Below are 17,649 nucleotides of genomic sequence, written 5' to 3' on the forward strand. Positions count from 1 at the left end.
TTACTCCAAATCAACTTTTCTCCTTTTATTAACTCGTATCAGTAACTTTCATCTAGTCAAATCCATTCAATGTATTTGTATTTCTGTCTCCTCGCTGTCTCCAATATCTACATCTATATCTATTTCTCTGTCTCTGTCAATATCTATGTCTATGTCTGTATCTAATTCTGTCTATAACCACATCTATATCTAGCCCAATATTCATATATAGGTCCAGATAGGGATCTATCTAAAATTTCTCTCTGTGTTATACTGAGATTGTGTTCTCTCATATTTTCCAAATCCTGTCAATTTAATAGTTAAGGATTCTGTCCTCTGATCCTTCCTCCTTTTTTGTAAGTTGTAGATACCTAACTTCTCATGCTGGAAGCACTGATTGCTATATTGATTAACAGCCACTGCTATTCTTCTGTTTTACATGTACTTAGGTATATTGGTCAACTGAAGATCAAATTGGTATTTTAAGGAATTTTAGAATTCATGTAACTCAAAAATCTCTAATTTTCTCATTTTTTCCTTTTGCTTTTCTTAATGGCAATAGTGTTCACTTCAGGAGTCCAAAAACTTTCCTAAACTTCATCATGAATTATTCCTTTTTTTCTAAAGTTGCTCCACATGATCAAGAAACCCACTGGTCCTCTCTTCCAAGAATCTTATCTTCAGTTTCCTTTGCTGTCTCTGTCATCTTTAGGAATAGCATCCTTATATCTTATCTAGACTGCTTCAGTAGCCTTCAACATTTCTGCCTGTCTTTGGTCATTTCTATATTCTAACTCTGCTTCCACAAATAAGCCAGTAAGATCCTATTAGTAGTAATAGGAATATTTAGGCCAGATAATGTCTAGAGATCTACTATACAACATAGTGCCTAATTTAATGGTAGTATGTGCTACGACTTAAATTGTGTTAGAATAGCAGAACTCATCTACTAATTACACATACAATTAATATAAAGAACATGAGAAGAAACATTGGGCAGTAATGGAAAGGTATTGGTAGTGGTGTTGGTTTCATTAGTGTATACTAATCCCCAAATTAATTGAGTTATGTTTGTTAAATACATTTGACTTTTTACATGTCAACCTACAAATTAGTTATTTAAAAAATAATAGCTAAGAATTTTGTAGCATTTATTAAATAACAAACATTATTCTGAGAGTTTTACCTATAGGATGGCCTCAAAATACTCTAGTGACTTACATTTTCTAAAAGTTTAAGTTACATTTCAACAACTCACCTAAAAAGCCTTTTTCATCTTTGCCTCAGACTATTTTTATGGGTATCTCCACTGATTCTGAAATGATTGCCACAGAGCTTAGCATGTTCTTTCATCCAGCCATGTCACTGAATAATTTGTTTTTGACTGGGATTCTTGTCCACTAACCTGTTTTAGAAACTCCTAGTCATCCTTCAAGACTCAGCTCAAAATTTAACTCAGCTACCTTCCCAATGAGATGATGTATATTGTCATTTTCTATAACTCACATATGCCTCTTCTATTACATGTTGTCTTTTATTATCATTCTTTCTTTTTACTCTGTTACTATCCATAAAACTAAGCTATTTGGATGTAGGAACTATGTTTCATTTGTATCTGCATCCCTAGGTCCTGGCACAGTACCTGAAAAACTACATTTTTAGTAAAACCTTCTAAATGAATTGGTGGGCTAAACACAGAATAATAACCTACTTTCTTCCAAAATGTGCATGATCTAATTCACTTATCTCCTCAAAAGTAACTAAATTCCTTTCCATGAATTTAATCATGAAAAAAATTTTGCTATTAGATACACTAATAACCTCTCTATTACTTAAATTACAATTAAAATCAAAACAAAACAACAACAACAACAAAATGCAACCAAAATCTTAAAAAATGATATTCCAGATGCTAATTTTAAAAACTGACTTCCCTTCATTGGTTTAATCAAGCAAACCAGACACATGAATGGAAGAGAATGAGTTCTCTCTCTTAGCTTTCTTCTCTATCAAACTTAAAACACTAATATCATCCTTTTAACCTAAAAGCAAAAGAGAAATAAGCCTAGGTCTAAAAACATGATACAGTTAGACTTTCCATTAAGGAAATTCCCCTTAAGCTAATGCGGAGGCAAATGTTAACAAGAAGAATGATTTAACAGGAATAAAAGAGTGAATTTATTGCCAGGCTATTTAAGTACAGTTTACATTTTTTGTATTAATAGTGTGGCAGGGACTCTGTATTGCACATCTCTGAGCCTCAGTTTCCTTATCAATAAAGTAAAATCAATCCTCCCTGACCTGTACATTACAAAGTTTTGATGTGAGAATCAAGAGAGAGAATGCCTTTGAAACTGTGCTTTGAAACATGATGTGCTTCCCTATGACATGTGCAGCTAATTCACTCACCAAATACGGTTCTTGCAGGCACAGATTCTCTGTTAAGCCAGAATGACACTTGGGAGAGAATGACAGTCATGATGCAGGGTAGATAGGTCTGAATCACAAAATATCCAATTTTTCTTTTCAAGTGGAAATGAGCTGTCATTACAGTATATTCACCTGGAGGAAAAATTTTAAAAGCTTAAGGAACTGTAATAGTCAATAGTTGGAACATTTTGGAAAAGGAAGAGATTAAAGAAAGAAGTCTTTGATAAAAAAATCACATACCTATCATCAGAACTATACCGATTTAAAGCATCTCATTAGCATAGCAAGAGCATTTAGAAGAGAGCACTCATAATATCAAGAAACTAGCTCTGATGTCCCATGATAAGACATTTGTGTATCTTTTTTCAGTCACTGCTCCTAACCAACAGGTTTTAGAATTCATAAAGGCCCTCTGCCAGCAGATTATCTTATTTGTTTTGGCCCCTGGTTCACAGGGACACAAACTTTAAACCTCTGCTATGACTGATCAACTCGATTCTCCTTTGCTCTTTAAAGTTTTGATCTCTGGCCTCATTTCCAGCACAGAATTTCTGGCCCAGATTTTCCACATTTAACCCTGTTACCAACTCTGCATTTTTCTCTGCTGTATGTCCGCTCTAATTTGTTTCAGTCCATTCTATCTGATTCTCCTTATCTACCTTCCTTTTTTTCTCCCAGGGTTTTAATTATAGCCAGATGTAAGATAATTAGCCCACACAGCTGTTTCTTTCTTAGATGGCACTGGCCCTTAGAGAGGGAATAAGCTTTTCCACACAGGCCAGTAGTAATTATCCATAAATCAAGAGTTGAATAATCATGAATTGTCTAGAAGAGGGGGGAAAGAACAGAAAACTAGGCAAAGTGTTATCACTTGTTTGAAGGTAAATTTTAATACCAACTCATACAAGAAAATATACGTTTAAATATGTGATGTATTTAGGTCCATGTTACTCAAACTTTGACACATATGAATCCTCTTGAATCTTGATAAAACACATATTCTGGTTCATCAAGGGGTATAAAGCAAAATTCTTAATATCAGAAAACCTCCCCTGCAGTCTATTTGACTAGTTTCCAGATCTTAAAACAAAATGTTTTAAATCATGCAACATATTTTCAATGACTTTATATTCTGCAAACTTGTTTTACTAACCTGTACTGGATTTAATCGTCTCTTTCCCAATTGATTGGCCTAGTAGATCATACTGATTTAGCCTGGAGCCATCAGGAGCAACCTGTACTGAATCAGATGCATTGTAAGTCCATATATAAGTGACTTCAGAGGTGGTATATGCATCTGTCAAAATCAGAAAAGAAAAATTGTAAACACTTAACTAAGAACTGACAACCGAATGCAATGGCAAAGTTTGTTTACTCATACATTCAATTTACTATAATCTTAATATTTATAAGCAAAATTTTAGAATTTAGAATTTTAAGGCAAAAAATGTGTCCTTAGAATTTACAAATTCAATACAAGTTATATGATGGGAAACAAGAGAGATAATCGTGCATCTGAGAATATTCATTGTAACTTCTTGGAAATATGAACAGCAAACTTTTCTTTAACATCTATAAAAAATGCTGTGTTCTCAGATGGGTACAACATCAGTCCTGACATAGTAGATGAAACTAAGTTATTAATGTTCTATGTCTAGTCAAATAGTTTATTTAGAAATAGTAATCATTCATGAAATAAATATCATAATCTAAATTTATATTGCTTTCTGAACGTGAAAGTAACTTAGTTTCAAGTTAAATGACTTAGTAATCATGATGTAATATATTTTATTAGAAGATTAAGAATTTCAGAAAATGTTCAAAGTAATTAACGCTCATGGGCTGGGAATTACTTCAGCAGCATAAGTACCTGTGTGGCAAGCACAAGGTCATGAGTTCGATCCCCAGTACAAAAATAAAGTTAGTACTCATGAATATCACTCAAAATACTCTCTCGGACTTAGAAAGAGAGAAAACATAGGGCAGACATAACTGTCATTTATTGGGCCAAAAATGGAGAACTAAGCAGAAGTGAGAAGACTCCACAGCTAGAATATAGGTGAGGTGCTCTATCTGGCCTTAGACTTTCTCTGTCCTGGTCTTTCTCTTGTCCTTATGGGCCCTGTGGGAGAACAGGTAAGCTCTTCACATAAGTAGTCTCTCTATAGTTGAAAAAAAAAAAACATAATTTCTGCTATTCTTTTAACCTTTTGTATAACATCTATGCAGTTTTTTTGCTCATATAAATGATTAGAAATGTTAATTACTCCTGATGCCTGTATTGGTATCACAACCATATTCTCAGTGATTGCATAAACCAACTTATTTGCCATCAATAAATTGCATCACTTAGTATCATTATACTGGAGTGATACTTGCACTGAAATTGTTTCAAGACCTTGATGATAAATAAATTTTCATTCAAGCATGGGTAAAAATACATAGAACGTTTAAGAATTTGTCTCTTATTTCCTGTGTAAACTTTTAATGACATAGTTCAATGTTATTTATTTTTTAACATAGCTACTAAATGTTTATATCAGTGAAATAGCATTTTATTTATGCATGTATTTACCTATATCCACAAGCAAATTATATATCATGTGAAACCTTTGATATAGGTCCCTTTAAAAAGTGTATATATATATATATATGCAAATTTATTTATATAAGTGTATATACCGTAAGTAAATGCATATGCTTTTATAGCAGGTAACTATACAGTTTCATATTAATATAATTCATATATGAAACAATATAGTTTTATATTAAATAATTCTAATCATCCAAAGGCCTAAATTGTTTATTACTAATTTCAATTAATTACTAATAATTCATCTGAGAAGATGAAATGATGACTTAGTATTGCAGCTCACTAAAACTTATTTGAAGATCATCAAGTGATTTCTTTTGTTCTGCCCATGGATATCTGTACTGGCTCCTTTTCAACAAAATTAGAAACACTTAAAAATCCAACAGATCAAAAGATGCATTGTACATGTCAGTTTACATTAGTCTTCACCATAATCCCCAGCTATGAACCTTAAATTACTCACTTCCAAAAGTAATTGTAATTACATTGTTCTTGAATTTTGATGTTAACTTTAAGCATAAATAAGAGAAAGGAAAGACTTTAAACATAATAACATTCTTAAAAAATTAGTGAGCTACTAATGGGAGGGACTGTGATTCATCTCTATCAGTAATTCTCTGTTTTTTCTTCTTAGATGAGTAAACACAGTATTTCAACGTAAACAGAAGATACAGAATACAGAAACATGGGGACGTACCCAAGAATATATTGCAAAAAAGAAAGATCATCATTCTTTTTTAAAAAGCAATTACAGTGAATCAGTTAGGAATCTACTGTTTCATTTCTTAGATTTTGGATCTGATGAATGCACAAAAAAGAGTTATAAAGTGCACACTGGTGGGTCTGTGCATGCATGTGTACACACAAACACACACACACTTACACACTTACACACAGGCATGTGCACACATACATGAAGATAAACCAGGAGGCCATCAGCTTTGTTTTTAGTGAGAGTAAAGCAGGAGGATAACAGTTATTTTTTTTTACAAAATTCACTAAAAACTGTACTTACAAATTAGGTCATTACTAAACAGATTTATTTAATTTTGTAAAATAATCTGAGTATTATACTGAATTATACATGGGCATACTAACTCTTAATGTTGGGCAATCAAAAAAATACTCTCAAGCCACTTTTTACTAACAGTCCTATAAGATAATATGCAATGTTTTGGGGGTGCATTCACAGTATGGTGTAATCTTTACTTCAATCCAGGAAGTTTAAAACTGTGTAAAACAAGACAAAAAAATAAAGATATGAGATGAGAAAAAATCAACAAATCAAGGCTGAATTTAAAATTTTAAACACAATTGAGGCTTCTCCTATTTGAGGACAATGATAAAGTAATACAAATTCAATCATTTTTAAGGATAGGAAGGACCTCTATGTGAAAGAGGAATAAATAACTACAACAAAAGCAATCAAAGCTGCTTCTTTCAAACATTGTTTCAAATCATGTGAAGGTATGACTTTGTCCATGTATCTGTTAGTCCATACTTTCAACAATAGGCACTCAGCACCAACTACTAGCAAGAACAAGTAGGAGCACATGCAAATTGTTTGTTCAATGTATCAGAATACATATATGAAGAATGTAAAATAATTGACAATTATTTAACAGGGAATGCCTAACTGAAATTATATGTTGACCATATGATTTCTGGATTGAGAAAACTACTATTCTGTAGTTGAGCTATATGAGATGTTTAAATAAATTTAAAGTAAATATTTTTAAATATTATTTCATGTTCAACACTGATACAACACATCATTTATATTTGATGATAGTCATAATAACAATGCCTTGTGCAAGGCAAAATGCCTTTCCTTCCTATATCACTACTGCATCTTGGGTAAATTCCTTTCGTGATATTAAGGTTTTTCAACTTCTTTTTGATGACACTTATGCAATGCAAATCAGTTTTTCTCTGCTGCATCTGCTGTGGTTTTCTCAGCATCGTGTTTACATTGTATGCCATGATTGACTAACTTAAATAATGTTGGGACAAATGCCATAATTGAGATGATGGTTTCCATGACAGTAAAGAAAGGCATGTGGTTAAACGAAAAGGAGGCTCCAAAGAAAACTGAGAGGTGACACTTTTTGTAAGAATGCACAAGGCAAACAAGACTGAACCCAGTCCACAAAACTATGGTCATCAAAATAGGTAGAGGCTTTGGTATTCGTATTTTTGTCCTTCTTTTCTTTTCTGGATACATCCTATGGAAAGACGCTTTTCAGTAATACATACTTTTTAATCAGGTGAGAGCACTGCATTTCTATTCAACAGAAAAAAAAAAATAAGTCCAAAACTGCCAGAATTTACAAAGACAGAGTTGCTAGCAGAGCACAATTTCTGAAAAGACCAAGCAAGGGCATATGCTCACACAAGAGCAAAGCTGCTTAGCAGGGTTCATGAATTTAATTTTCAGCCTGCCTAGGGAGATGATGTGACCTTCGTCCTTTCCCATTACTGCAGAATGTGCATGCTTCTGCTTGACATACAAGACATAACCCAGTGACCTAAAGAATGGCCAAAGGCACAGAGCTTTTCTGAAATGCTCTGTATACACAGAAGGTGCCTGCATGCAGCAGTCTAATGACATCATATCCTTGAAATTTAAGGGGGAAAAATCCCTCTTAGTAGACACATCGTATAGAAGGCAACTGTACAATTTCAGCTTCTGTGACGGCTTTCTCCAGAAGGCTAAATACAAATCACAAAATCTATTTTTTATAGTTCCTTCTTAGTTGATGAAAAAAAGTTTATTTTATATGTTCTATGTTTTTTGAAAAAGATGGTAAATTATGGTCCTGACCTTAAGGGAGATCTAGGTCTATATTTACATGTGTAAAAAAAAAAAAAATCAGGTACTCTTTCCTAGCAGTAGAAGAAGTAATAATTTAAATGCCACAATCAAAATATGTGAGAGTAATTTAGGGTTAGCAAATTAGTTCCTTCAGTGTAATTAGCATGTCTTTTACTTCTATAGTTTACCGAGCAAGTACAGCATTAAGCATTCCATAATGTGAGAAACAGTTACACCCCAGAGCGAGGCTGCTGCCTATTCCTGATGTTAACTCAAAACATGCACTTTACCCCTTATACTTACAGCTGCCAAATTTCAGAGGACACGAATGAGCATCCATTGGAAAATCCTCCAAGTGCATTGGACATTCAGCTTGAACTGTAAGCCTACAAGTCAAAATGCCACTCTGTGTTTAAATAAATTTACAATTCAAGAAAAATAATTTGTCTGTGTTTCAACAAAATTAATGATGAAGTAAAACTTTTGTTAGAGTATCATATTGGGAAGTTGGCATTTAACAAAAGTCCATTCACATTTAGGAAGGTTTTTATGAATATGCTGGGTTATACTAAATCTGAACATAAATAACAAGTAATTAGAGATGAATTTTACATAACCATTTCATACTCTGTTGTTTATTAAGAAGTAAAGAAATCATTCACTATTTTTGAAGGACTATTTCCCCTTAACCCAATATTAATGTATAAAACTTTCAAAAAATTTAAAACTCTATTATAAAGAGATTGACATGTTCCCTATTATTTTGTTGAGAACCACATAGTAAAGTTGATAACAATTCGGTATTGGTTCAGCAGACTTCTCCTCAACAGTATGTCAACTATCAATGAGTATCACATACAATATATAAATATAAATATGAAACACAGAAATAGATGTAAGTATATACATAAATGTGAGATACTAAAGGTATCTTACTGAGAATAAATTGTTGGCTAAATGATAGGCACAAGTTCTTAATGTTAGATACATTTCTTCCATATTGTTTCTAAATAAAACAAGGGTGACACAAATAGCAATCATAGACAAGATACTCATTTTCATCTTTTTCAATTATTCCATTTTATACAAAGGCAATCTAAACAAAGTGAACACTAAGTGAAACACACAGAGAATTCTGTTCTTACTGGGCACAGCACATGTGACCAAAGGTTAATCGTAGTTTCTATGCTTCTAGGACAGAATTTACATAGAGATCTCTGCAATGTTTTTTAAAATTCTGTATGTTCTTCACCTATAATTTGCTTACATCCTGAATTTCCAACCATTGTCTTAATCTATAGGAACAAATGATCAAAGTGTAAAGGGTCCTGCATCTTAATGTTCTGCAAGACTCAGAGAAAGGCAGAAAGAATAGGCCACACTTGCATCACTTCCCTTTTAGGTAATGACCGTATAATAGTAAACCCTCAAGGGTTTATTTTTTTTTTTTCTTTAAAGAACAGAATTACTATAGAGTTGTACTGCTGCTACTATGAAATACTTTTCATAATGGCAAACCAGCAGGTAAATTTAGTTTGAAATGACAATGTATCAAAGGCATGCCATGCAGGTTCTGTTTATATATAGCTAATAACAGTCTTCTTGCTTTAAATTCTTTATTAAACATTAACTTTTTATTCTACAACATTGACTAGATTTGTGTGTTTTTCATTCTTAATACAAGGAGCTTACTTTAAAATATTAATAGCCAAAATGGAATAGTGGTTATGATCAACAATAGTTTACTTCTTTCAGTAGTTCCATTAAAGTTTGAATAATATGAAATCAATAAACAAGAAAACTTTCAATAACAAAATGACAAGTTCATATGGATAGATCTAGTGCATATGTTTATGGTATCCAATTCACTTATAAGCCTTAATGAAAATTCAGTTTTCTTTCTAGAGTAACTGTATAAGGGGAAGATCAAAATATTAGTAAGACCTTGCTTAAGAAGCAAGGTCTATTTGATGGTATATTAAAGATAATTTGATGGTATATTTGATGGTATATTAAAGATAAAATTATATGCTGATGTAAACATTCAAATTATGATATTAAAATAGTACTCGATTACAATGTGTAATGGTCAGTAAACAAGTGATCATAGTTAAGTCTTAAGCTTTAAACCACTAAGATAAAAATCAAATTCATAGTACTCTTTAGTTTTTTTTTTTACATAGCTAAGTATTTTCAAAGCATATTATGAATATATAATTAGGTTGGCTGTTAGTTTAATGCATTGATTTTTCAGTATCATACACAGCATGTCAGATATAAAAACATACCTCATTGTATATAGCAGAGTTCCATCATCCTGGATTCGAAGTAGTTTATTTGGCATTGTCATATTATGAGCTACGGATTTCTTTCCATTGTGAAAGAAGGTATCCGGAGTCCAGATTTTGCTGGCCATTAAATTATTAAGCCGAAGGATATTCATAGGACCTTTGAATTTTAAACGCTCATCTTTCCATCTTTGTCGAAAAAAAACATCTATTGTATATTCCTAAAACATAAAATAGCACTATTAGAAAATAATAAATAGCTTTTATATACTAAGACTCTATACAATTTCAAACAAACTAATACTCTACTTTTGAGACAGCTATATTGAGAGGATTAAATTTTACATCAGAATTATTCTTTCAGGTTATTAATAAATAGTACTATTGGGATAAAGTCTGCATATATCCACAATTAGCTATATATTTTTATGAAAAGCAAAAATAATTTACTGTCTCGACTTCAGGTGAACAAGATCTAAGACAAGCAGCTTTACTACAATCTATAGTTTAAAATTGCTTAAAAAGGGTATATGCTTTTGGCAGGGTCTAGGTGGGTTGTTTTAGTTTATCCCAAGGAAAAAAATATCAGCAGGTAATCTCTCTTGTAGCATAAATAAATAAATAAGCAAATAAACATTTAGAAAGGAAGAAAGGGATACAACTTCTAAGCACATCCTACTATATGAGTCATCATTTTCTGTTATCAGAAAAACTGTAGAATATATTTCTTTTTTAATCCTATAATTAGTGAGATACAGCATTAGTTGAATATGTTTTGAGATGATTATTTCCATAAAGTTTATATATGAAATTAGTTATGAAGTAATTTGATCACTCAAAGAATGAATATTTTGGAAATAAAATTCCTCATAATTATTTTGCTGTACAACTTCCAGAGAGACACTCTTTACTCTATATTAAGAGGCTGCATGCATTTTACATGAGACATACAACTTACAAAGGCGAAAATCTATTAGGTGTTAAATTTTTTTTAGTGTGTGTTTGTGTAATCATTTGTTTTATAAATAATTAAAACATCTGAATTATAAAATTGAGATTGGAAATTCTGAAGCTTCAAGCTCAAAATCACATTCTTTACATGTTTCAAAATAAATAACTGGGCAATTGCTAATTTTACTAAGCCAAAATTATGCTATAGAAAAGTTAGATTAATAAAAGGGTAATGTAATAATGAAATATTACTCTCATGATTTTTTTTTCTTTTTTCCGGTACCGGGGATCGAACTCATGACCACCTGCTTGCAAGGCAGGTGCTTATGCCGCTGAGCTAAATCCCCAGCCCCAGGTAAATTATTCTCAATGACTCGTCAAAATTTGAAGGAATGATGGTAAGAAGTACAGATTCTAATGCCATATATGTAGGAGGTAAACAGTTGCCTTGGGCTGCACTCTTAATTGCTAGAAGTTTTCACAACCCAAAACACCCTCATTCCTGATGGCTTGACTACTCATTTTTAATGTCCAATTTCATCTAAATGGAATTGCAAAAATGAATTTATGCAAATTTTTCCAATAATACAGCCTCAAATTCCAACATAATGTGTATACATTTGGATTTATTTTTCCAGGCCATTTAAAGATGTTTAAAAAACTATTCACAAAAAACCTCAAATTCAAATATTTGCTTCTTGTAAAGTCAGCAAATGTCTTATCTGCTTAAGAGGTTATTGGTATGACAATCATTTCCTACAGGACTATCACAGAGGAAATACTTCAACTTTACACCTTTTTGGTTGATCTCTTCTCAAAAATAGTTTTGAAGGACATTGTTTGTCTTCATGGTTCACAGGGTCCCCTATGTGTCCTGTCAGTCTATACAACATGGTCTGTATCTTTTTCTCCCTCCTACAAAGGCAGACTCATGTCATGCCACAGGCAATTTTAGCAACCCACATTTCTTCTGATTCCTCAAAATAAGGCAAGTTCTCCACCTGCCTGGGCTGGAAATTCTACTCACAACCATCAACTCAGTTCCTTAAGTATTTGGGAAGAGAAAAAATATCTCTGTATCTTTATAAAGCTCTCTGTTACTGAAAAATCATTTCTATTGCAATGACGTTTGCCTTTTTGCCTCACAGCCACTTTGTACGTCTTTAAGAAAAGAAACATGGCTTTTATTTGTGGTTATTTCATTTCAAGATATATAAAACAGTATAAGGACTATTACAGACACTTTAGAAAAATCATGTAGGAGAAATATTATCACAGAGATTATCAGAGCCCTACATCCTCTGTTTATCTCTCCTCAATTACTTTTCCAGTTCCCTGAGGAAAGAGTTACTTTAAATTTGGTGTTTATCAGTTCTACACCTGAACTTACAAATTTACTACGTAAAAATGTACTTAGTGGCATGTTTTAAACATTTATATAGATGATATCGCACCGTCTACCCACAATTGCATTTTTCAGTAACTTTATTGAGATTTATTCCTGTTAATATATCCAGCGTCTCCATTCATTTTCACTTTTACACTGCGTTCTACTGGAAAACTATTTCACAATGTGGTCATCTTTTTAGCTTCTTCTTAAATATCTTCTATCTTTCCGGTCTGTCATTGCCACAAACAATACCGCTATGTACATATTTGCGCAAAGGTATGAGAAATACTTTAGATCAGAGATTAGCAAACTTTTTCTTAACTACTAGATAACAAATATTTTAGGAGATTTGGTCTTTATGGGTAGTGTCACTGCTACTGAACTCTGCCAGCATAGTGTAAAAGCAACCAGAAACTGTACATAAGTGAATGTTTGTACACAAAAATGAACAGCTGACAGGATTTGGTTTTTTAGTCGAAAGAGAGCTGAACACAGCCCTAGACTAAATTTACTAGTGAAATCACTGGAATCTGTTATATATCCACATGAAAATATCAAGATATTTTGCACTGAAATACCACTATGTATGTAAATTAATATTCTCAATAGCATGCAGTATACTTCCTTGTCTACAGCTTGGTACTGTAGGAACAAAATATTTCGCATCAGCCATTAGAATCAGTACAAAATTATTCATAGCATTAGCATGCAGATTTCTCTGCTAACTTTTAAAACGTAATACATTTTTATGTTTACTAATATTTCATTTTATGAATTATCTTATTTTTTATTTACTTATTCCCTTTCAGGTTTCCTATGTTTTCTTATTGAGTGATGATAATAATTTATATATTATATATACTATTACTTCCTCATAGGATATATAGCTCAATAACAATGCCCACACATATATAAAAAGTATATTCCTTTACTTTACAGAGATTTAAATGTAGTGTTGCTCACGTTTAGGCTTTTCATCAACTATATTTACTGTGAATCATATAACAGTCCAATTTTCTTCCTTTCCTAATGGAATTTTAGTTGTATTAGCACTAATTATCGATTGATCCATTCCTCATACAAATATACAATGCCATTTGTATAGCGTATCTAGTGGTTATAGAATTATGGTTCAATATTTAGTGTATGTGCTGTTAAAGTCACCACATAGCTTAATTTTTTATTTCTGCTTTTCAAGTATTTGTCTATCTGGCAACCAATTTCAAATTCTTGAATGCAGTTGTGTGATTTTCCATTCACTGTATTTCCCCTATTATTCAATTTAAAATGATTTATAATATCAAGTATGAATTTTCTTTACATTGGAGACATTGTGGTCTGTGCTTCTAATCCATTGTTTTCTAATCCATCTGTGTTTTCTAATCCATTGACTTCTTTTATTTATTTACTCTTTACCACTAATCCCTATATTTTCAACAGTGCTTGTAAGACATGAATTCTTTAAAATTAAAATTTATTTTTAAAATTAATTTTATTGATACAATTTAGATATACATAGTGATCATATTCAACATAAGGAATTTGTGCCTGTATGACATACCTTAGTTGTTCTTTTTTCCCCTAAAGAGATGAGTCCTTTTTGTGCCCTCTTCCCCTCCTTATTTGCAAAATTTTGTTTCCATTTTATCCTGTTTTTCTCATTTTTAAATTTTCTCTTCCATCCCTCTCCTCATCAACTTCCCTTTCCTTTTGAACAATTACTTTCTATTTCACAATATCTATTATACATTTTGGTTCTTATTTATACTTTCAGTTTCTCACACCAGAAAGATAATGTAATATTAATATTAATGCTTATGTTTCCAATTTATTTCACCTAAGGGTATGAACGCAAGTTCTATCGAGTTAGCTATAAGTTTAGCCTTATTTATGGTTGAGTGTACACCACTGTATAAAAAAAAAACATTTATTTTATCCATTCACCATTGATGGGCATTTGGGTTGTTTGCAAGATTTAGCTATTACAAACTGTGTCGCTATCAACATGGATGCACATATAGGGTTGTGGTATGATGCTTTGATTACTGTGGGAAAAGCTATGTCAAATAGATCCTCAAGCTTTAGTTTTTTGAGGAATCTCTGCACTGTACCAGTCTACACTCCCATAAACAGTGGAGAAGTGTTCCTTTTTCCTCACAGGCCCACCAGCATTTGTAATTAATTGATTTGTTGATAATAGCCATTTTTTCTGGCTTGAAATGAAATCTTAGCATTGTTTTAATTTGCATCTCTCAAATGGCCAGTGATGATGAACATTTTTTCATGTATTTATTTGCTGTTTGTACTTCTGAGAGTGTCTATTCATTTCACGTGCCCATTTTTGGATTGAGCCTTTAAATTTGGGGATTCTGGCCTTTTTTCAATTTTTTATATGTTCTAGATATTAGTCCTCACTCTGAAAAACAACTGGCTTAAGATTTTTCCCTACTCTTCAGGCTATCTTTTCACTGCGTTGGTGATCTTTTTCATTGTGCAAAAGTTTTTTAATAAGAGATCAAGTTATTGATTCTTTGTAGTATTTCCTGTAAGGTTAGGGTTTGGTCAAAGGCTATTAGAAAAATGGAAAAACATCCTTTGTTCTTGGGTAGGAAGAACCAACATAGTAAAAATGGCCAAACTCCCAAAATTGCTACACAATTCCTACTAAAATACCATTAGCATATCTTACAGAACTAGAGAAAACGTTCCTAAAATTCATTTAGAACCAGAAAAGATCTAGAATAGCAAAAACAATTCTGGACAACAAAGGTAAGGCAGGAGACATCAAAATCCTTGATTTAAAAATTCTTACAAGACTTTTTATTATTGAATCTAGCTATCTCAATCTTTTTATAGTAATTCAGCCCATTTACATGTATTGTGATCACTAATATTGAATACATTCTTAGACTATATGGTTTTTAATGGTGACAGTAAAATGATGCATGCAAAAGAAACAACACATAGATTTTAGATGATTAATTGATAAAAACAAATAGGGGAAGAACTCAAGAAAATTAAGAGGACCCATAACAGAACAAGCACAATTTAACAAATCCAGTACACAAAGTGGATTAAAAGAAATGTTTAATGTCAAAAAGAACTTAAGAAAAATACAAAGATTAAGAAGGTGAAATTGTACTAAAAGACAATGAAATCTTAGTAATGGAGAACACCAAAGCCAGAATTCAAGGAGTTGAAGAGCAAACAGACTTCATGTAGGAAAGGACAAATTAGTCTTTGCTCATTATCAAATATGTAAATGCTAGTAAGTGAAATTAGAGTTTAACTGGTAAAATCTAGACACTGGCTAATATTATCCAATGCTACATTAAAAAAGTCAGTCATTTAGAATTACAACCACTCATTGTTAACTTTGAAGTCATGAGGCTGGTGTTGCTGGATCCCACCCAGACTCAGGCCAATCATAGGTGAATTTGCTCATGCCTCTGTGGATTAGATGGCCATTGGCTCTTATAGTCTACCATCCTGTCAAGATACTTGGCTCTAAGTGTTCCTCATCCTCCTCCAGAGTGCACTGAGCCAACAGAAACAACTGCTTCACACTAGTTCTAAGTGAGAGAAAACTAAAAGTGTTTTTGAATAAGTAGTTTGAAGACAAATTTCAATGAAAGTCATGTGAATTTAATCTCTGAGAGTCAAGCACATTATAATTTGTAAAATATTGCTATAATCAACTTCACTGCACCTAAATGAAGAGTTAACCTGTATGCAGAAGGAGAATATTCATTTAGTTTAGATACTGGTTTTCAAATTTTTCCCTATATAACCAATTAGAATAAACTACTGGAATTACTATTATATTTTTTTAAATGTAAAAATGAATGAAGCTTTGGTAAATGATAATTATAAGATCTCTTATATAAGATAATATGATATTGGTATTCTCATTCTGTCCACATTTAAACCAAAATCATTTTTGCAAGGTATACTATGGGATAACTATGAACAATAATAGGGAACAATTGATGAACAGATGCTTTATTTATTTGCTTGTAGAAACTGTGACTATGTCCATTTAGGTAATTCATAATACCTAGTGTTTTAATGAGTTGTTACTATGCTGTTCCTGCACCAAATATATCCAATATAAGGTCAGGAAAATAATTAAGACATTTATTTATGCCTGTTTTGACACCGTATTTACTAGTTTTTAAAAGTAAATGGGCAATACAAAGACTAATTGTACCAAGTTTTGATTAATCTAACTCTAGTAAAAAAAAAAAGGAAAAACATTAATATATTATGGAAGAATACATTAGTAATCACATACAAGTGAAAAGACTATCACTTCTATGCCTAATATGGGCTGTTCACTAGCAATGTTAAGAATAATAAACTCAAAAAAGCTTCTGAAAAAGCTTTTTTTTAATTATCAAAGTGTTTGTTTGAAAAATAGGTTTATATCCATTGTTTTTAATGATAAGCTTCATTTTGAGCACTGATTAATGATAGTCTAAGGTCAATCCAAAGAGCAAATCATTTTAAAATTAAACTAAACACCCAAAGTGTGCAGACAAACAATGCAAAATTGGACAGGTTTTTGAAATGAGTATCATAATTCAGTGACCAATAGAAAATGAAGAACTTGTTAAATTTGAACTTCCAATTTTTTTTCCACTACCACAGTCATTAGAACATATGTTAAATAATATGAATTAGAATCAGATTTTTGAACTTCTATGTGAAAATATAGGAAAAATATTAAACATAACAAACTAAATTTCAAAATACTAATTATTAAATTTTATTCTAACAATTCAAGTGAAGGCAAAATGCATTTTATTATTACTTCATGAAAAAATATTTATTTCAACCTTATCACTTTTCTCTTAAATGATATTTTCCTTTATCTTATAATATTATACAATAATACATACACATGTAAACATGTAAAAACAAATATATGGGTATTTTTATGTGCTTTACTTCCTCATTTAAAATAACAAGGAAAGGAGCTGTTTCAATCAAGTGAAATTTATGATATTTTTAGCAAGCATACAATTTTAAAAGTAAATTATTTGCATGAGATTTTCTTGAACACTTCTAAAATGTATATTCTTGGTATCTGAAAGAATACTCTGGGAAAAGTTTCCTTAATTTCAAATGTTTCAGAGTATATACTAATATAGTAATTATTTGCTTTGTGTTTTACTAGAAAATTGCTCCCCTAAAATAACCA

The 17,649-nt window shown here is 31.7% G+C and overlaps 1 protein-coding gene and 1 non-coding gene across 5 annotated transcripts in view; both read right to left on the bottom strand.

Moving 5' to 3' along the window:
* Gabra2 (gamma-aminobutyric acid type A receptor subunit alpha2) overlaps positions 1–17,649 on the bottom strand; it is a 135,442-nt gene that overhangs the window by 41,304 nt on the left and 76,489 nt on the right. For all 4 annotated transcript variants that reach the window (XM_063240738.1, XM_013154544.3, XM_003471643.5 and 1 more), the window contains 4 exons: positions 10,106–10,326; positions 8,121–8,203; positions 3,563–3,706; positions 2,389–2,541 (listed from right to left, as the gene is read on the bottom strand). In XM_063240738.1, the coding sequence (XP_063096808.1) occupies positions 2,389–2,541; positions 3,563–3,706; positions 8,121–8,203; positions 10,106–10,326 (601 nt within the window). The remainder of the gene's footprint in view (positions 1–2,388; positions 2,542–3,562; positions 3,707–8,120; positions 8,204–10,105; positions 10,327–17,649) is intronic.
* Positions 16,518–16,648, bottom strand: LOC111757338 (small nucleolar RNA SNORA13). Its single transcript, XR_002791709.1, has one exon. It is a non-coding gene; the product is annotated as a small nucleolar RNA SNORA13 (small nucleolar RNA).

This window comes from Cavia porcellus, unplaced genomic scaffold (genome assembly GCF_034190915.1).
Source record: "Cavia porcellus strain 051 isolate PalLab524CR breed Dunkin Hartley unplaced genomic scaffold, mCavPor4.1 scaffold_30, whole genome shotgun sequence".
Taxonomy (NCBI): Eukaryota; Metazoa; Chordata; class Mammalia; order Rodentia; family Caviidae; genus Cavia; species Cavia porcellus.